Source organism: Crotalus tigris, unplaced genomic scaffold, assembly GCF_016545835.1.
Source record: "Crotalus tigris isolate CLP2741 ecotype Arizona unplaced genomic scaffold, ASM1654583v1 scf7180000018809.685583, whole genome shotgun sequence".
In the NCBI taxonomy this organism is placed as follows: domain Eukaryota; kingdom Metazoa; phylum Chordata; class Lepidosauria; order Squamata; family Viperidae; genus Crotalus; species Crotalus tigris.
In genome coordinates, this window is record NW_024097207.1 from 197,431 (window position 1) to 219,688 (window position 22,258).

The 22,258-nt window shown below is 37.9% G+C and overlaps 1 protein-coding gene across 5 annotated transcripts in view; it reads right to left on the reverse strand.

Moving 5' to 3' along the window:
* Positions 1-12,541: 12,541 nt before the first annotated feature.
* Positions 12,542-22,258, reverse strand: part of DYNC2H1 (dynein cytoplasmic 2 heavy chain 1) — a 163,479-nt gene continuing 153,762 nt past the window's right edge. For 4 of the 5 annotated variants that reach the window (XM_039356267.1, XM_039356271.1, XM_039356270.1 and 1 more), the window contains 2 exons: positions 19,680-19,796; positions 15,288-15,446 (listed from right to left, as the gene is read on the reverse strand). In XM_039356267.1, coding sequence (XP_039212201.1) covers positions 15,288-15,446; positions 19,680-19,796 — 276 coding nt within the window. Of the gene's footprint in view, positions 15,447-19,679; positions 19,797-22,258 lie in introns of all 5 variants that reach the window. The other variant, XM_039356269.1, reaches the window with a different exon arrangement.

Here is a 22,258-nt window from a genome sequence, read left to right on the forward strand (position 1 = left end):
GTTGTAGCTCATGTATTATTTGGATGGATGCCACTGTGGTGGTAATTCTCTTCCTAGCACAACGTAAGAAATAAGAGCAATCTTTAGTGCTTTTTGGACATTCTTAGATGCAAATTTAGATGCAAATGATACAAGTAAATGAGTGTATTAGTTTGGTCTCCTTTATCCATTCTCTTTTGGAAGTTTTTCCAGCATATTTAAATCCAGTATTTAAATTAAAATGCCTGAGATCTTGTGGGACAAACATTTTTTGTAAAAGTTCAGGATATTTGCACGTTTTTCAAAATTTAGAAAGAAGGCTTGGAATTGGAATATTCCATGGGATTTCAGCCCATTTCAAAACACATATAGAGTATTTTGGAGTTTGTGGTATTGTAGAAGATGGCCTGAAATTGTTCCTGATCTCCAGGGAGAGGATATCTTTACATAAAATAGTAAAAACAACAAATCTAATGATTACATATCTCTCTTTGGCTGCATTCAGACTATTAAACTGGTTAATAAATTAACCAGGTTTTTCTTTACACAACACATTGAACTATAAAAGTAACCAAACAGGGTGGTCTTTGGTAACATACAGAGGTTACAAAAGTCAGAATCAAAGTTAATACTAGCCAAATGTAGCACATTATGTACATCTACCTGAATAGTTAAACGTAGGATGCGAACCCAGATTTCTCTTCTGTTTCATCCCAGTTTAAAATAGAGACAAATTAAGTAGCGAAGCTGAGATTATTTCTCTGCACCACCTTCCCCACTGTCTCTGCTAATGGAATATCTTTCTCACAAAATGTGATATATGTTATGGTAGTTAAACAGAAGCATCCTACCTTTTCACAGATAAAAGGATTGCTAACATTTACAACCCTCCGGTGACCTTTGGAGGATTTGCAAATGTGACTAACCCAAAAGCTAAAAGAAATGGAACAGGAAAGGTGGCTTTCAAACATCTACATATTACCAAGATAAATTGCCCTCTTATGAAATCAATTGATCACTTATCAGGGTCAATGTTCCCAGCATGGATATACACAGAGGGGTGGTACATAGGAAAGAGGCTATTTACCAGAATTTCAAAAGGATACCAGTGGGTAGAAATCTAGAAGGAGAAATAAAAGGCATTTTCTAGGAACATGCAGTTTATGGCGAATAAAGTACAGGTAGTCCTTGACTTACAACAATTCGTTTAGGGACAGTTCAAAGTTACAACAGCACTGAAAAAAGTGAGTTATGACCATTTTTCATACTTACGACCTCCTCATGGTCATGTGATCAAGATTCTGACACTTGGCAACTGGTTCATATTTATGATGGTTGCAGTGTCCCTGTGTCACCAGTGTCCCAGCATCACCTTTTTGCAACCTTCTGACAAGCAAAGTCAATGGGGAATCCAGATTCACTTAACAACGATATTACTAATTTAGCAAGTGCAGTGACGCACTTAACAACAGGTTATAAAATGTGGCAAAACTCATTTAACAAATGTCTCACTTAGCAACAGAAATTTTGGGCTCAATTGTAGCAGCTTCTCTCTCTGGTCCCTGCTATTTTTCCACTCTAATAATAAGAGGTGGGAAAATATGAAAGGAGTTTCTAGCTAAACCCTCTTTCACAGTTGCTTCTCTAGGCGGCATCATTCCCTTCTGCACTTTCAAAGAGCACATGATAGCTTTATCTTCACTTTCAATGAAGCCTCTTATAGCTGCTGGAGAACTATAGGAAGCCCTCAGAGCAATGCATTGTGAATGAGACCTCAGCGCAGCAGACTTTGGAAGCACAAGGCTGAATTTCAGTTGTATTTATGGCATTGCCCAAATGACCTTATTATGCAAATGGAACAAATGATCATTTGTGTCAATTTGCCTGATGGTATCATTACATAAATGATGTGCAATGGTACAAGTGCCATAATTTGCATCAGCAGGATAAACTAGATGCATGATGACGCTGCTGGAGATGACACATTCTCCATTTTAAAAGGCATTTGGTAATAATGGCTACCCTCTACCCCAGCTGGTGCAGTAAATCAAGGTTGCCCTGCATAGTGATACAGTAAAATACATCTGTGTTATAGCTCAAGGGGGGGTGAATAGATCTAAAAAGGCTATTATACACTTCCAGACAAGTGTCTGTTCTAGAACTCTTCTAGAACTGTTCGAAAATTAAGTTTTGGCTTAATGAAATGTTTAGCTCTCAACTTTGAATTGGTCTTATATGACAATATGATTCTATGCAATCTAGATCAAACAAAAGAACAAACTAAGCTGGTAGCATTTTGCATTAAGATAGAGTTAATTCTAATACAGATAGTCCTCAAATTACAGCCATTTGTTCAAAGTTACGATACTGAAAAAAGTGACTTATGACCGTTTTTCACATTCATGACCATTCCAGCATTCCATTATGTTGCCAAGCAAATATGAGTGACCCATTGTGATAGTATTTCCAATGGAAACCCCATCCTCTGCTTTATCTATTTTTTGTTAGTTTGTAGTCTTTCATTTTTCTGATATGCAGAATTGATTAAATTAAAAGATTCCCCACCATCCAGTCAGAGCTGAAGGAGTTTCTTCGAAGAAAAACAAGAAAGTCCAGTTGCCTCGTGAAAAAAGCATCTTTCGAACAATTGTTAGAACGTTATTTACAATGTTTGCTTTTTTGTTGTTCTATTTCTTCTTGACTAGTTAAAAAAAATCAATTAAAGATTCATTTTAAAAACATGGGGTAAGTAGCACAATATCTATGACAAATGCTCCATGCTGAGATGAATTGGTAACATTGTTAATGAAGTTAGCTTTCAAGATAATCAAAAGGAAATAGAATTAGTTGCCAAAGTAGATTTGGCACAGAGATAAGTCTGCTAGGAAAGATGATTTGTTGAGTGCCCTGTCACTGAGGAACTACATATCAAGCTTGTCCCAACTTGGGTATTTAGGAAAGAAAGTCCCTCGACTCCATGGTTAAAACTGAAAAGTTCACTTTTACTAAGTTCAAGTAGTTACAGCATAAGCAAAGCTGGATCTGAATATTGCCATGCAAAGCCTGCATTTTTTTCTCTTCCCTGGCCCTCTCCCTTTACCAGTCCATCCGTGTCCAATAGATTTCCTTTTAGATGTTTTGGGAATGGCTTTGAGGTTTGGTGCTTCTGTGTGCATTCCATTCTCACAGCTCTGTCTTTGGTCACTTGTTCATTTCTGATTGACACCTCTGGTTCCTGTCACCCTGTCATCCCCCCCTCCTTCTTCCCCCTTGCTACTCTCTACTTCCCCAATCTGCTTCCCTCTCCTTGTGTTTTATGGCAGGATGCCAGCAAAGCAAAGTATGCTGAAGATGGCAGGCCTGACATTGTGCTCTACAGGGATCCGATAGTGAAGTCTTCTCAGTGATTGCCCACCTTTTGTGAAAAGGTTTGTTTCTGATCTTCAGACTGCCCCATCCTTGTTGGATTTCCAAAGAGCTTTGGAGAATTGGCTCTTCAGAAAAGCATCTGGGGCCAATGAGGACTAGACTTCATTGACATTCTAAGAAAATGAAATGTGAGTGGTAGCAACCCAGATTTTAGAATGGAATATTACTTACCTGGCCCTCAAACAGCAACCACAATAAAGCTGCAATAAATGTTTTATGATAAGTCATAGCAGCCATTTTGTGAAAGCCTTCCAAATATGATTAAAGCCCCTCCACATACCTTTTTGATCTTTGCTTTTTTCCCTACTTAGGTCATGTTTTCTGTAGTTCCTGAACATCCTTTTTGCACATGAACTTTCATTATGATTTAGAATCCAGAGTAATCAGGTTATGTAGTAAATTCTTAACTCATATAGAAGTTCATCTATTTTTTGTTATTTATTTATTTATTTATTTTTATTTTATTAATAAAATTTATATGCCGCCCAATCCCTAGGGACTCAGGGCGGCGTACAAAATTAAAACAATAAATATAACAATAAAATAAGTGCATTCATACAGCATGTCCCAATCGTATCCCGCCCCCCCCCCCGGGGACATCAACCCCAGGCCTGCCGGAACAGGAGAGTTTTAATGACTTTCTTAAAGGCCGGCAAGGTGGGAGTAGTTCAAATCTCGGGGGGAAGTTGATTCCACCAGGTCAGAGCCACCACAGAAAAGGCCCCCGAGAGCCCACCAGCCGACATTGTCTGGCTGACGGGACCTGAAGGAGGCCCAATCTGTGGGACCTCACCGGTCTCTGGGAACTATGCGGCAGTATGCGGTCCTGTAAGTAACCTGGTCCTAAGCCATGAAGGGCTTTAAAGGTGATAACCAACACCTTGAATTGCGTCTGGAGACCCACAGGAAGCCAGTGCAGCTCGCGGAGGATAGGTGACACGTGGGTGTACCTTGGTGCACCCACAATCACTCTCACGGCTGCATTCTGAACCAACTGCAGCCTCCGAACGCTCTTCAAGGGTAGCCCCATGTAGAGTGCATTACAGTAATCCAGTCTTGAGGTGACAAGGGCATGAGTGACCGTGAGTAGAGCCTCCCGGTCCAAATAAGGCCACAACTGGTGCACCAGGCGAACCTGGGCAAAGGTCCCCCTGGCCACAACTGATAGATGTTGTTCCAAATTTAGCTGTGAGTCCAGGAGGACATTATTATGCTGCATCTGCAGAGAAAGTTCATTTTGTTTCTGATAAGTAGACCTACCACCAAATGCCTCGAATTTACTTGTCATTCTGATATTTGATTCAGTGTTTGGAATGTTTTACCATGCTGTAAAAAAATCTACCAAAGGCTAATCTGCTTGGAATGGCAAGGAACCTAGGGCTAATGCATTGATGTATGAATTGTCTATGCTGATAACTCTCTACTGGGTTTTGATGAATGTATAATAACATGGTGGATGCATGAAGGTTTTGATTAAGTCAGCATGAGCATACTTAAACTTCAGTGCAGTTGTATATTGACAGCCTGCTTGCTCCATGTGTGCAGAATTCTCAATAAAAGCACTTCATGACAAGACCCTAAAAATATGTCTATTTGAGATTCAGGGTTTGTCTTTCCCACTGAAATTTTAAAGGAGCTTGAACCAAGCAATATTTCTCTTTCTCTCTCCCTCTCTCTCCAATTAGCTTTGTAATCCAATTAGTTTTAATGTTTATCATTTTTGAATTCATCACTCCCATTAATAAATGAAAACATTTCTGTGCCAAAGGGCTCTCTATGATTAATTTTGTATAATCCAGGTATTAACTGTAACTCATGGTTCATTTTCACTCCAGCCAAAGGAGACCATTTCTCTTCTGGAAACTAGTACCAGTGTCCTCTTATTTCAGATGATCACAATTACACTTGTATACGTGAAGATTTGTGGCAACATTCATGTCATCACTTTTTATTATTATAAGTTTCTCAAAACCCTAAGATTTATGGATTGGCAACATGATATTGTAAATATCAAGGAACAAAGAAATACTTTCAGCTGGCATCCTCAACCCCTTCACTGCAATTAAATAAGAAAGAAAAAAATAACTAAAATGGTTAAACATCCATGAAGTTATAACATCTTTTGGGATTGTTCTTTTACTTATCCAAAACTTCATACGGCTTCAAGTGAAAACAAGAATTATGAAATCACAAGATGATATTACTGAAACTTGGCAAGTGAATATTTATTTATTTGTATCCATCTTTATTATTTTTACAAATAGCTCAAGGCAGCAAACATATCCAATGTATCTTCCTTCTTCTATTTTCCCCACACCAAGTGAGTTGGGCTGAGAGAGAGAGAGAGAAAGAGAGAGAGAGACTGGCCCAAAGTCACCCAGCTGGCTTATATGGCCAAGGTGAGACCTGAACCTGTGGTTTCCCACTTTCTAGTCTGGCACCTTAATAATAATAATAATAATAATAATAGTAAAGTTGGAAGGGACCTTGGAGGTCATCTAGTCCAACCCCCTGCTCGGGCAGGAAACCGTACACCATTTCGGACAAATGGCTGTCCAGTCTCTTCTTAAAAACTTCCAGTGTTGGAGCATTTACTGCTTCTGGAGGCAAGCTGTTCCACTGATTAATTGTTCTCACTGTCAGGAAGTTTCTCCTTAGTTCTAGGTTGCTTCTCTCCTTGATTAGTTTCCACCCGTTGCTTCTTGTCCTGCCTTCAGGTGCTTTGGAAAATAGCTTAATTCCCTCTTCTTTATGGCAGCCCCTGAGATATTGGAATACTGCTATCATGTCCCCCCTTGTCCTTCTCTTCGTTAAACTAGACATACCCAATTCTAGCAACCGTTCCTTATATGTTTTAGCCTCCAGTCCCCTAATCATCTTTGTTGCTCTTCTCTGTACTCTTTCTAGAGTCTCAACATCTTTTTTACATCGTGGTGACCAAAACTGGATGCAGTATTCCAAGTGTGGCCTTACCAAGGCATTGAAGAGTGGTATTAATACTTCGCGTGATCTTGATTCTATCCCTCTGTTAATGCAGCCTAGTACTGTGTTGGCCTTTTTGGCAGCTGCCGCACACTGCTGGCTCATATTTAACTGATTGTCTACTAGGACTCCGAGGTCCCTCTCACAGTTACTACTATTGAGCATGGTGCCACCTATGCTGTACTTGTGCATTTGGTTTTTCTTGCCTAAATGTAGAACCTTGCTTTTTTCACCATTGAATTTCATTTTGTTAGTTAGTGCCCAGTGTTCAAGTCTGTCCAGATCCTTCTGTATCTTAAGCCTGTCTTCTGGAGTGTTGGCTATTCCTGCCAGCTTGGTGTCGTCTGCAAATTTGATGAGTTCCCCATCTATCCCTTCATCCAAATCGTTGATGAAGATGTTGAAGAGTACTGGGCCCAGAACAGAGCCCTGGGGCACCCCACTACACACTTCCCTCCATATAGATGCAGTTCCATTGAGGACCACTCGCTGAGTACGGCCGGTCAGCCAGCTACGGATCCATCTGGTGGTGGTTCTGTCTACCCCACATTTTTCTATCTTGTCAAGTAGTAGGTTGTGATCTACTTTATCAAATGCCTTACTGAAGTCCAAGTAAATTATGTCCACAGCATTCCTCTGATCCACTAATTTTGTCACTTGGTCAAAGAATGCAATAAGATTTGTCTGGCATGATCTATTTTTGACAAACCCATGTTGGCTTTTAGTAATGACTTTGTTTGCCTCTAGGTGTTCATTGATTCGTTGTTTGATTATCTTTTCCAGGATCTTCCCAGGTATTGAGGTCAGGCTGATAGGTCTGTAATTTCCTGGATCCATTTTTTTTCCTTTTTTGAGGATGGGAACTACATCAGCTCTTTTCCAGTCCTCTGGTAGTTCCCCTGTGTTCCAGGATCTTTGAAAAATATAGTTCAGTGGCTCCGATATCACATCTGCCAGTTCCTTGAGAACTCTGGGGTGTAATCCATCTGGTCCTGGCGATTTGAACTCATCTAGGCTGGACAGGTGCTCCCTAACCATTTTCTTGCCTATCTTAACTTGTGTTTCTGTTTTGTTTTTTATGGCACTATTTTTGATAGGTTGGTCTGTTTTTTCCCTTTGTGTAAAGACAGATGCAAAAAATGAGTTAAATAGTTCTGCTTTCTCCCTGTTGCTTGTCACCTTCTTGCCACTTCCACCCACTAATGGACCAATCATTTCCTTCACTTTTTTCTTGTTTTTTACATGTTGAAAGAAGCTTTTTTTGTTATTTTTGACTTTGGTCGCAAGCCTTAGTTCATTTTGAGCCTTGGCTTTCTTCACTTCATCTTTGCAGGCTCGGGCTATTTGCTGATATTCTGACTTAGTTATGTTCCCCTCTTTCCACTTTCTGTACTTGTCCTTTTTATCTTTCAATTTGTCAGAGAGTTCTTTATGCAGCCATGCTGGTTTCTTTTGAGAGCTGTTATTTTTCCTCTTTGTTGGTATTGTGCTAGACTGTGCTTTTATTATCTCATTTTTCAAAATTTCCCAAGCTTCTTGAGTTGTTTTCCCCTTGAGGATTCTCATCCATGGAATCCTTCCCAAGCCCTCTCTAAGTTTATTGAAATTAGCTCTCTTGAAGTCCAAGACTCTAGTTTGACTGTGTTCTATTGGTTGTGCTTCTATAATGTTGAATTCTAATATTGCATGATCACTTCCTCCCAGGGTTCCTATGGCTTCAACACCGTCTATCATTTCATCTCTGTTAGTGAGAATTAGATCCAAAATGGCTAATCCCCTAGTTCCCTTCTCTACTTTTTGGGAGACAAAGTTGTCTGCTAGGTTTGCCAGGAACCTGTTTGATCTTCCACTTGGTGCGGAGTTTGTCTCCCAGTTGATGTCAGGGTAGTTAAAGTCCCCCATTACTATTGTGGTGTGCTTCCTACATACCTTAGTTAGCTGACTAGCAAAAAGTTCATCTATTTCCTCTGTTTGGTTGGGTGGTCTGTAGTATACACCTATGGCAATGTCATTTCCCCCCCCTTTTATATTGACCCAAATGCATTCAAGAGAGTTTTTATCATTGTTGTACTCTATTTCTGTGGAGATGTAGTTATTTCTTATATAGAGAGCAACTCCACCTCCTCTTTTATTTGGTCTGTTTCTTTTAAATAATTTAAATCCCTCTAGCTGTGTGTTCCATGTGTGAGTTTCATCCCACCATGTTTCCGTAATGGCAACAATATCGTATCTGCCCTCGTTAACCTGAATTTCTAGTTCACCCTGTTTGCTGTTCATACTCTGTGCATTGGTGTATAAACATTTGAGTCCTTTGTGGGTGGCCCTGTGTTTCCTTTCTACATAACCTGTGTGGTGCCTGAGTTCCCCTATTGTCTTACCACCTATTTGGTTAGTGCACTTTATGTGGCACTCGCTATTAGAGGCTTCATTTTGATTGGTAGCAAGGTTGGTATTCTTGTCCACACACACATCTATGCTACATGCACTGATAGCCCTATAGTTTTTAAATTGCCGGGGACAGGGTTGTTCCGTATCAATTAACTCCCTGTCCCCGCTGTTTAGTTTAAATTTCCCTCCAGAAAATCTGTGAATTTATAGCCGAGTAACTCAGTCCCTTTTTTTGATGGATGCAAACCATCTCTTTTGTACATCTTTTGATTGGACCAGCTACTGACATCGTGACTAATATATCCGAAGCCTTCCCCTTTACACCACTCCTTTAGCCACATATTGAATTGTGCTATGCGCTGGCCTTTTCCGTTTTGCTCCTTATACACTGGTAAAACCTCTGAGAAAGTAAGCCTACAGCCTATTCTGCTAAGTTCCTTCCCCAAGCTCTGGAAATCATTCTGCACAGAGAGTACATCTTTTTGGGACAGATCATTAGTGCCAAGATGTACAATAGCCTCCACATCACAGTCCTTGCTGCCATTCTTGATTATTTTAGAAATACGCTTCTTGTCCCTACTGGCAGTAGCACCTGGAAGACACCTGACCTCTTTCAAAGCCTCTGTGTCCTTTCCTAAATTTACATCCCTTATAATTGAATCACCTACCAGAAGGTAGCTTCTCTTTTTGGGAGCCTTTCTATTCTTGCATGACTGATGTGCAATACCTGATTCACACTTCTCCCTGTCAAAATCTAGTTCTTCATCTCGGACCACAATCCCCTGCTTATTTGAGTTATCTTCACAAATACCTTTACCAGTCTCCTTAATGTCCCTATTAAGGTCAGCAAGGGCACTGTAGCTGTTGTGCAGGGACACAGCGAAAGCTTTGTGTTTATGGTTCACAGCTCTCACCCTGCCAGATCCCACGGTTGTCCACACTGCCCTTTTCCTGCAGGATCTTTGTGGTAAAGGGGGCTGATAGCAGGGAGGCTTACTAGAGTAGAGGGGCTGAACTGGACACCTAATTTCTGCCCGAAGAGCACGGATTACAGACCCTAGGTAAATGATCTGTCCTTGTAGGCTAGTGATTTGTTTACAGATAGGACAGTTTCCAAGTTTGAAAAGGGTACTGCGAAAAACAGCTGCAAAGCAGGTGTTGCACTGAACTAAGCCGGACATCTTAGATACAGGGGATGTCAGACACACTTGCCCTGAATGTACTGCTACTGTTTGTGATTTTTAGTTATCTAATTATATAATTCGCGCGCCGTTAGGTGCGCGGGCCGCTACTTTCCTGGTGGATTCTCCCAAAACTTACAGTTTAAGCAGCAGCTGGTGGGATGTAGCACGTTCCAGCAGCCCGACTGAAGTTGGAATGGGGTTTAAATAGAGTACAATACACTATAAATATAATGGAGATCCAATCAGGGCCTTGCTTCTTTCCTGGTGGATTCTCCCAAAACTTACAGTTTAAGCAGCAGCTGGTGGGATGTAGCACGTTCCAGCAGCCCGACTGAAGTTGGAATGGGGTTTAAATAGAGTACAATACACTATAAATATAATGGAGATCCAATCAGGGCCTTGCTTCTTAACCACTAGACCAGGGGTAGGCAACCTTGGCTCTTTTATGACTCGTGGACTTCAACTCCCAGAATTCCTAAGCCAGCATGGCTCAGCTTGGAAACCTCTCCCTTTCCCCTCAGCATGGCTGGCTCAGGAATTCTGGAAGTTGAAGTCCACGAGTCATAAAAGAGCCAAGGTTGCCTACCCCTGCATTAGACCAAACTGGCTGAACATTCATTTAAAGTATTTAATGTTTTGATATATATGTCCATAATCCTAGGTAATGGCAGCCCATATCAGAAAACGTTTCTTATCCACAGTTTGTATCCCTAGTGAAGGCCACTCCGGTGGAGAATGGAGAAAGAAAACTTGGATCTTCGTGATCTGAGCTTCCTTCCTCCAGCCCACTGCTGGGTTCCCTTCTGCCCATGAAGGAGAGCTGCTTGCTTTCCTTTGGCAGACTGCTCATTCTTAATGATCCACTTAACTACCACAACTGGGAGAACTGGGATTGCAATCGTTGAGTTAAGTGGTCATGTGGTTATCTTACTTAATGGCCACTTCACTCAATGACTGAAATTCTGGTCCCAATTGTGATTGTAAATCAAGGACTACCTGTATTAAAGTGACCAATGTAAAAGTAAAAAACCAGCAGTTTCATATAGAAATTTTCTAATGATTCTCCAACAGGAATATATTAATTTGTGTCTCTTTATTCTTTAGATTATGTTCTTGAAAGTTGGATGTAGATCTTGAATTTCAGTTTAGGATAAGGAAAAAAAGAGTACATTCAACTTCTTTGCAATTATCTTTCTTTCATGCCCTTCTTTAATTCTCCTAATTTCCAGACACTCAATTTGTCTTGTCCTGAATAGCTTGATCACTAAGCCATTGTAGAAGTATGGCTAGAGAAACCAAATTCAGATCTTCATTAGAGTCAAAATGTTCAGCCATAACTTCTTCTCAATCCATAACTTCTTTTGTTGCTGTTTTGAGGATAAAATAAAGGTTAATCTGTGTACACATTTAAGATCTTTTGGGGGATTACACATGCAAGAAAGAAATGATAGTGAAGTTACAGGTTGCATTTGGAGAATATCATTTCTTAATTTTTATTTTATTTACTATATTTATTTAATTTATACATTTATTTATAAAATGTTATGCCGCCCATCTCCCCTATAAAATGACTCTGGGCGGCTTTTACCCAACATTTATTTTCTTTCCTACCAAAAGGAATGTAAAATCTTGCTTGGGTGTTTTTTCAGCTACTTTTGGTGACATTTTCAGCCTCATCCCTAAAGGATAGTTAATTTTGAACTAGTACGCTTCCATTCATGTTCCCACTGATTTTCTCTGACACCTTTTAGATACTAAGCATAAGTTGTTTGATTGTTTTTCACTTTAAGTGAAGCTTCTCATTTCTGAGACACGTCAGTTCCACTTTCCAGCTGGCTATGAGTGGGAACAGGAGATATTTATGATCTTGGATTTTAACTTTTTATTTGGTAATTTAAATTCACTTTTAAGAAGATTCATCACATTTCCTCTGATCGCTAATGCTAATATGCACTACAGCCATTTCCCCTGAAAGTTATGTCATTCTATGAAGTCAGATTAAATATAGAAATCATCATGTGCCCTTTAAACATTTAGATTCAAAACCCAATTTTAAACTCATCCTACAAAGTTGCGCCCCATGTTTAAATTATTTTACCTTATATGGTTTATCTTTCTCATTATTCCTCTTTTTTTTCTTAAGTTGAGATGCTTTGGTAGTACTTGAGATACTGCTTTGAACATGAGTCATTCTGTTTGGATCATTTTGAAGTTTCTGGTTGAAAACAAATCATTTTTTATTGTGACTTTCAGTTTCCATCTATACTTTCAGTAGTAATTGTAAGTCTAGGAGGAGATTCAGGTCCTGGACTCCCCATCTAAAGTAATAATCAGTGTAGAAGTAGGTAGTCTCTATATCATCTCTACTTACTAGGTTTTAGTTTCCATCCAGACTCTCACAGTCTACAAGCAGTGGATCAAGACTTCCACAGCATCTGTGACTCTACCAGAAGGACTGTAACAACCCATTTTGAGTACCAAATGTCTCCCCTTTCCCCCCAAAAACAGAATTACAAATATCAAACACAGTTATATAAACAAAAAAAAACAAACAAATATGAGGCATTGTGTATTCAAAATAGAAGTTCAACTTTGAAATATTTTAATTCAAAATACACAGGTTGGGGGCAAAATCATATATTAGTAATACATTTTCTCTTTCAAAAGACTGACATGAGCACAAAGGGATCTTCTATGTTGGATTTGCTTCTTACTAATAGACAGGAGTTGATCATTACAGTGATGGGAGCTTTGGGTTCAGGAGATTACATTTTGTTAGAGTTAATTTTAGCAAAAAGCACTGTTTAAAAAAAGCAGTTAAGCACAAATCATGGATTTTAGAAACACTGGTTTTAATAAAATAAAATATAATAAGAAAGATACTATGGAAGAATCCTTAAATGCAAAGATGTTTAGTTGGCTGAGCCATCCTGAAAAAGTAATTAGTAAACTGCTTAATCCAGTCAGATGACCAACAAAAACTTGGGAACTCAGTTCCTAGTTTGCCTATGTTCTTCCATCTAAAGAATACAGTGACTTGAATAGCACAGTTTGGGAACAAACTCAATAGGAAGACGACAGGTCAGTAAAGATGATAAAGAATCTTCTAGCAAATTTGAATGCCTTCAATCCCTAGTATATGCTGAAATATACTCTAGAATTCTGAAAGTCTGGCTTGAAGAGCTGTTGGGACCTACTGGAAAACTAAGGAGATGGTGGAGAAATGTGGTCCCTCTCTTCAAGAAAAAGAAATTTCCCTTCCAAAACAGCTGTAGGGAGGGCATTAAATCAAGCTAGAGATGAGGCTCTTCTGAATTTGGGGACTATAGTACAATATGAATATGAAGCTGCTATAGGTGATAAGATGTGGTTATTATTATGAGAAAAATCAGCAGTTTCTATTTGGCCTTTTACATTTAAGATTCTTTGTCTTAGTACTGATCTAGGTTGATCTGAATCTAAGGTTAAAATAGAATCACTGGAGGATCAAAAAAAAAAAATTTAAATAACTATTTCCCAAGAAGATTTGAAATTATTTGCCAATATTAGGTAGGTCAAACCACTATGGTTGTGCAATAATTTTAATCAATAGGTAAGGTTATTTATCCAGATATTAGATTCAATTTTACCAACTCTTACTTCCTGTTGAAATACAGTATTGAGAACAAAACAGATAACATGGAAAATGTTTCTTAGAGATTTTGTTTGAATTCTTTCTAAGATAATCATGCTGTTTTATGGTCTCAATTGAGTCTCATATAGCAGGTGTGCTTGGGCTTTAGCTGCAAACAATCTAATTGCAGTAGAGATAAACTGTGCTCTTCTGGAAAGACAACCACAATATGATTTTGATCATCTATACACCATTTCCAAGAAGGATGTTGGAGATTATTTTTAAGTTCTTCATGGATAGGCAACCAGAGGCTCTATGAAATGAATTTAAAGAAGTGAAAGCTGGCTGAGTGACTTTGAGTCAGTCACTCTCTCTCAGCCCAACTCATTGAACAGAGTTGTTGTTAGGAAAACAGGAAGAGGAAGGAGTATTATGTATATTTGTTGCCTTGAGTTATTTATAAAAACAAAAAAGCAAGATTAAAAAAAAATCTAACAAGTCTAAAATGTTTATTTCCTCAATTTGGAAGACAGATTATACACTGTAATCAGTTGCAGATCTTTCATTACTGTCCTGCTTCCCAAATGAGGCATACAAACATTGCTTGTAAAACAAATAGAGATGTTTATTTTAATATATAAAATTATTGTCATTAATTTTGTTACTTACATTATTTAAACTTCTCTTGGAATTCAGTATAAATCAGCTCTACCCTATAATCACTCTCTATTTATTAGATTTTTATCCCACCTTTATTATTTTTATAAATAACGCAAGGCAGCCAATATACTTTATACTTCCTTCTCCTCTTTTCCCAATAACCATCCAGTGAAGTGGATTGAGCTGAAAGAGAGTGATTGGCCCAAAGTCACATATCCAGCTTTCATGCCTAAAGCAGGACTTTGGTTCTTTTATATAGGAAACCAGAACAATTTTAATACACAGAAAACTGATTCAGCTTATTCAAAAGTAACACACAGGCAAAATGATTTTGAAAAAACTAGAAATTATTTAATAAGAACAATGAAAATTATACATATTTCATAAATATATTTCAGTATAATTTACTTTTATTTAATAGCAGGAGCCCTTCTCTTTTCAATTCTAAAAATTATGTCCTTTAAAAGTACAACCTGAAGTGGAATGAAAATCTGGAAGTTGGAAAAAAAATGAACAATAAAAAAAACAATAAAATGAAAAAAAAAATACATGTAGTAAAAGCTGAGAGAAAAAATACATAGAGAGAAATGTACCTAGAAATACAAAGTACTACAACCTTAAGATTTTATACAGATGTTTGGATGTTTACATTACATAAAGGACAGATAATAAATTTGCCAAGTTGATAGGAGCAATCTCTCACAGTAGTACTTTACAGTGTCCAATCATTTTAATAGTGAACGTACACACAAAATGTATGGAGACTGTACAGTACCAAATGGTGGGAATAATTCACTGAACTATTCAAACTCTAGTGAAAAAAAACGCAGGTGACTATGTAAGTTTTCAGCTAGTTTTCTCAGCTTGTCTACTGAAAAATAAATGTTAATTAATTTTTTAGTTATATTGTAAATCCACAGTGTACTATTTATAAAGTACTGTTCTTTATAAAGTCCAAGATTTCTCACATTTTAGTTTTAAATTATCACAGAAAACATAAACTATTTTTTAGACAACAGTAATCAAACTTGATGGCTAGGAGCAGCTTCTTCTTACTGATTTTTGAGAAATAAAGCAGCTCCGCACTGGATCCATTGATCTTGATTCCCTCCACATGGGACATCGATATTTGTCACCACACAATCCCTTTCAGCACTAGTGTAAACAGGCAAAGAGATGCACTCTTCAGGGGAATATGGCCCATAAGCATTCTGTCAACAAAGAATCAACCCTTTGAATTAGATGATATGGTTGCAGTCATTCTCATTCACACATACGCACACACATACAAACATATAAAGCTTTCAGATACTTCTCCTAACTGCATGGAATTTAATTCTGAGAAAATGTGATAGTATTGTCCTAGGATTAGAAATTAGAAATGGTCATTGTGATCATTTCAATTCTGAATAAACAGGCTTAGTAGTCAAAGACATGAAATAACGCACAACTCTGTCTATAATCTCATGCCAGGTTTCTAAAATGAACTTGGGATGGGGTTGAGGAGTGATCCTGAAACTGCATCTAGTGCGGAACTGGAGGTTCAAACTACCTAATACTCACTGCATGGAAGAAACGGCAGGGCTGCCTATTAGCTACTGAGCAAGCATCAATACTTTGCTTTCATCTTATAAGGTCCAAAATAACTTCAGACCAGAGTGCTTGGTAAATTCCCTATCCTCATGCAGATCAGGATAAGATAATCAGAGGATATCCTGCTGCTTGTACTATGATTTACAGAATGCTATCTTGAAATTACTTGCAGGCAAGGCTTTCCCACCACTATCCTCAGTTTCAAAATATCTCTATCTTCATGCTCTCTCTCAAAATATCTGGTTGGTGTCAGCCGTGAAATGGCCTGAAGACTGATCTCTTTCCTGTGTCAGTGTGAATGAGCTTTTCTTTTTCTACGATATTACAAGAGGGGGCCAAAGGTTTGGCCCTATAGGCCAATCAAAATATACATTATTAATTTCATTACTTTTTTCCAGAGAAAAATGTTATTGTACTTAGGAATGGTCAAAGGTCATGCACACACAAGTAAAGGTTTAGAAGAAAATGGCAACCAGTTCAAAAATTTAATTTACTTTATATAATAAACTATGCAGTCTGATTTTTTGTCATTTCCTCTGTATGTTTTCATATGTGGTCTTTTTAATATATCATAATTTTATTTTTTTTATGTTGTAATAAACTTTACTTCACCTGAGCTGTGTGTTCGGAACCCTTTTTAAAACCACATATTTTTGCAAATGACTGCAGCACATAAATATTAAACAAATACCTCTCCATATAGGATTCAATTCACACAAGCCCAAGAAATGTAGCTAATAATGAGAACTATGTCATTAATCCCAGAAAACTAAAAATTAGAATTGTAGGAAATATGCATACAAAACTTAGTTTTCATAGGTAGACAAATTGCTGAACTGTAGTCTAACAGTATTTGTTCGTTTGTCACTCTGACAACTTGGCAGCAGTAGTTATGCTTATTCTGGAGGCTAATGTGAATATGTGAATATTTTATAGAACTGGATCAGTAAAAAGTTATTTTTTATGCCGATGTTTTATATAATAAACGATTTCTATTGTCTGGGCAATTTTCTTTGCTAAATTAAATGTATGGAATTCTTCATACATTTTTCAGTGTAGAAATGTTAGTATATGTTTGATGGAATGTGTATCTGGAGAAGTGGGGAAAGAGTTCTAAGGAAAGGCTCCATTTTGCACTTGCTATTTTTCTCTGTTATTGTTTGAGCTCTTTGTCAGGGCTGGTGAAAGCCAGATTAGAAAACAAAACCCCCCAGGAACTCAGGTTGGAGAGTTTGATGTGGTATAGATTCAAACCCAGGTTGGGGACCAATAGAACTAGATGTGGTATAGATTCAATTTACTTTTATGGCTAAGAAAGGAGGTGTTGATGTGAGAGACTGTGGGAAAGGAAGGAGAGTAGACCTAAACACTGTATCAAAAGACAGAGGATAAGTCAGCTGATAGCTTATCCCATAAACAACTTAGCTGAGGTGGCCAGAAGTCTTAAAAAGAGCATCTTAAAAAATCAATATTAATTAATGTATTGCTCCCTTTCTTTCAATTTCAGCTTTTTTGCTTTATTTATTTCTTCTTAGTTCGATTTTAAGAGTAAAAATAAAGGGAAAACTCTTCCAAAGAGACTTGACCTTAATTAACTCAGTATAAATAAGAATAGGAAAATCCTCCTACGTGCTTCCAGGATTCTATGGTTACCCAAGACATGTATTAAATATACCTTCCTGAAATCTCTGTAGTTCTTGCTTCATAGATCTTGCCCAGGTATGTTGAGTTTGACACATTTAAGAATTTGTTCTACTTGTTTTTATGAAAGAAGTGACCATCATCAATCTTTTCAGAAACAATTACTTATCCCTTCCTTTTTTTCTTTCCCTGTTTGATTTTTTCGACTACATTCTAGTGTGGTCTCTTTTTCTTCTCTCTTTATGAACTTGCATTCTTAAGGAATCAATGACTGTCATTCTGAACAAAATGACCAGACTTTCCATCTCATCAGAATCTGAATGAAGGAAGATTGCCACTTGCCTCTTTCTGAGTAAACAATCGCAGAAAAGAATTTTTCTGGAAAAAAGTAGCTGGTGGCATTGTTGAATCAGCTCTTCCCACAGTTTTGGGAGGGCACAGAAGGTTTATGAAGAAAGAATTCAAAGATCCTTCTGATGGAAACTAATGGGGCTCAATCCACCTTATCCCATGTGCACTCATGCTATGTTAGTAGCAGACAGAAAAAGATAATCTACTTCTGAAAGTAACAGAGTTGGAAGAGACCTTGGAGGTCTTCTAGTCCAACTCCCTATTCAGACAGAAAACCCCTTAAATGCCGCTGAAGATGTTACCCTAGCTTGGTAACGAAATGTTTGGAAACCAACCCACCAGCTTGGAGAATGAACCTTCAGCCTCATCCTATACCCAAGCTACAGATATTTGCCACTATAATAGAATAGAGTTGGAAGAGACCTTGGAGGTCTTCTACTCCAGCCCCCTGCTGAAGCAGGAGAACCTATACCATTTCAGACAAGTGACTGTCCAGTCTCTTCTTAAAAACCTCCAGTGATGGAGTGCTCACGATTTCTGAAGGCAAGCTGTTCCACTTGTCCTCACTGTTAGGAACTTTCTCCTTAATTCCAGGTTGTTTCTCTCTTTGATCAGTTTCCAACCATTGTTTCTTGTTCTGCCCTCTGGTGCTTTGGTGAATAACGTGACCTCCTCTTCTTTGTGGCAGCACCTCAAATACTGGAATACTGCTATCATGTCACCCCTATTTCTTCTTTTCTTTAGACTAGCCAAACCCAAGTCCTACAGCCGTTCTTCATAAGTTTTAGTCTCCAGGCTTTGATCATCTTAGTTGCTCTTCTCTGAACTCTCTCCAAGGTCTCAACATCTTTTTTGTAGTAGGGTGACCAAAATTGGTTGCAGTATTCCAGGTGTGGTCTTACTAGGGTTTTATAAAGCTGTACTAATATTGCATGATCTTGATTCTATGCCTCTGTTTATACAACCCAGGACTGTATTAGCTTTTTTGGCTGCTGCTGCACACTGCTGGCTCACTGCTATCATGTCACCCCTATTTCTTTTTTTCTTTAGACTAGCCAAACCCAAGTCCTGCAACCATTCTTCATATGTGTTAGCCTCTAGTTTATAGAGGCTATAAACTAGTTTGTTGCTCTTCTATGTTGTGGATTATTTGCACATAAAGTTATTCTGAGAAAGGTTATTTACAATCTTCACAGTAGCAGGGATATCACTAACATTTTTAGGATTTTGTCAGAATGATTTCAATATGCATACATTTATTTCAGGCTAGTTCTGTTTTTCTCCAGGGGTTTTTTAATCAACCAAGTTTTGATCCATTTGTTGCAAAAGAAACTGAACGACTGGCTTATTCTCCCAGTCAGGACATGATGGGCTGACAGAGAGTAACTGGCTCAAAGTCAACCCACTGGTTTTCATGCATAAAGGGGGTATAGAACACACAGTCTCCTGATTTCTAGCCTGGTGCCTTAACCATTAGGCCAAACTGGTTTGCTAGTTCAGGCTAGTTTCACAGGTGCAAATCCACCAGAAAAGGCCATATGATAATTTGAATATGAGCAAAACATTTACACAAAATACCTTAAAATTGGCTATTTTCTTGAAAAGCCTTTGTTAGCTAAATCAGTTGACTATGAATTGGGATTATCCGGTTTTATTTTAAGAAAACATGAACTTTCCATATGTCTCTTTTACAAGTCCACTAATTCAATTGTGCTGTTCCAGTTGTAATCCTACAAAGAATAAAGTTATTAAGCTACAAAGTACTTGATCTTTTCAAAAAAGTTCAGATATCTACTGAAAACCTACTACTGATTTTTTTTTAATTACAAGCTTATTTTGAGCCCTTAAAAATGAAGTACCTGAGGAATCCAGGCCATATAACAAGGCAGAACAGTTGAAACACTGGATGAGTCATGTTGGTTTTCAGAAAGTCGATTTCCATCAAAACTACAGCCTTCCAATTGAAGGCCACTGATCTGTCATGGAAACACAAAATATTCAATTTGGCTAAAATGTGAGCAGTGACCAGTGATGGGATTCAAATATGTGAACAACCCATTCTCTGTGTGGATACCACTTCCGGAAGTCCATTCTAGGCCTGAGCAACAAAAAATTAGCTACCGGTTCCGCCAAACTGGTGTGAACTGGCTGAATCCCACCACTAGCAGTGACTATATTGTATTTTGATATCAGTTAAAATCCAGCTCTCTGGATGGCTCTAGTACAATATCTATAGAAGATTATTACCAAAGAGGCAAGGATATTGTTGCTTGAAAACTATGCTTTTTAATATATTTCTTATAGTTTCCAATTGTATTCTTTATTTTAGTAGAGAAAAATATTATTTACATTGGTACTTAGGTCAGTAGCAGATATCAATATATTAGAATTATAGAACAGAGCAGTAAGACTCACATAAACACTTTAACAATGCCCGAGAAAGGGAAGAAATAAATCCCAGAACAGATATGGCATCTTTTAAAAAGTTTGACAACTTTCAAAGAATAGTTTGTGTAGGTCAATAAAGTTTTTTCTTCTCTCTCTCTCTCTCTTTTTGTCAAAAGCAAGCAACAGGCTAAATAAAGGGATTTTTAACTCCATGAAAAAGCAAAGCCTTGAAAGAAATCCTGCCCACTTTATTTCTTCTGTTGGGATCATAGTGCAATAAGAAACATGTTTTCGAATTTTGATTTTAGGAACTAATCTTAATAGTAATATACTTCAAGGCAAATTGCTTAACTTTTAGATTTAGTGAAAAAATTGGTTCTGCAGGATTTAATGATAACATTGACTATAACATCATTCTATACTAATCCCAAACATATTCTGAACATAAGATTTGTTTTTCTCACAATCTTAGGGGCAGATCCCTTGATATTTTCGTTTTAATTCAAGGCTTGGTATGATAGCTGTCTTCTGCTTTTTGCTGGGACAAGTGATGAACAGATTTTCCTGGGCTAATGTCTCCTTAGACATTAGCATGGAATAATAGAAGCGAACACAGATGCAGGAGCCTAATCTAATTTGTAGTAAAAAAAAAATCTGCTATCTACTTCATAGTAAACATGAAACTTGCACATTCTAGACTAACTATATGCAGAGGCAGGTGGACATCAAAACAAGGAAAAAAAATCCTATAATATTACTATCTAGCAACTTATTCCCATAATTTAGACCAGGGGTCTCCAAACTTGGCAACTTTAAGACTTTAAGCAAAGCTGGCTGAGAAATTCTGGGAGTTGAAGTCCACAAGTCTAAAAGTTGCCAAGTTTGGAGACCCCTGAATTAGACAGTACTTGATTATTGAATATAACCATGGATCTATAGAAAGTATAAACTATTATTATATTAGAAGTAGGAATGCAGCTATATAAGATTTCATATTATTTCAAACGAATGTATGATATATTATAGAAAAACTCTGAGTCCTCACAGCAGCGGTTCTCAACGTTTGTGTGACAGCGACCCCCGTCACACAAATGTTATGCGCATGCACGGCGCGGCACACATGCGCGGGGCACCCCATGTGCGCCCCATGCACGGGGCCGCCCGCATGTGCGGTGCGCATGTGTGGGGCCGCCCCCATGCACGGCGCGCATGCGCGGCGCCGCCCCCGGAGGGGAGAAAATGGCGGATCGCCGCCTTTGGCGACCCCCGAAAAATGGTCGATCGACCCCAAATGGGGTCACGACCCATAGGTTGAGAACCGCTGCCTCACAGGTTCCAACTGCATTTTTCTTTAGGATGCACAGATCCATATTTTAAACATTATGTGTATTTAAATCCACAATTAAACACTGTTTCTGAGCTTGACAAAATTGAGTATCTAGACTTTATTTCTTCTTACTTGGCCCCTAAACTCTGAATTTATAATACTTTAAAAATATTCTTCACAGCATTTCCTCCTCAATTTCCAAATGGGTTAAAAGATATCACAAGAGGCACGAGTTTATGTTAATAAATCAAAGAATGCATTTTCACATGCATTGTCGGGTAACTGTTTCTTTACAAGCAATTCTAAATGTTATTAAATAAGATTTAATTATATACAAATTGATTCTGAATCAAAAAATTCATCACTGTCATTTCAGGAAGAAATTATTCTCGTAATCAGGTCTTGAGGCTATTGGTTGAATTAATCAACCATTTCAAGGATGTTAATATCTCTGGGCCAAGCTGTAAACTTGGTTCAGTGTGTGCCTACTTTAATATGCACATACATTTCAACTCTTCTTCCAGAAATGACAGCAGACCTTTAAAGGTCAACAGTAATGTTGAATTTGAAATCTAATGACCGAAACATTAATTTCTATATTTTTGCAAATCTTTTACAAGCTTCTTTTGGTATTGAGGATTCAATATTCAATAAAGTAAAAGAAGAATTTTAATTGAAGAACTGATTTGCAAAATGTAGGCCAAAACTATTTTGGTCTATTTG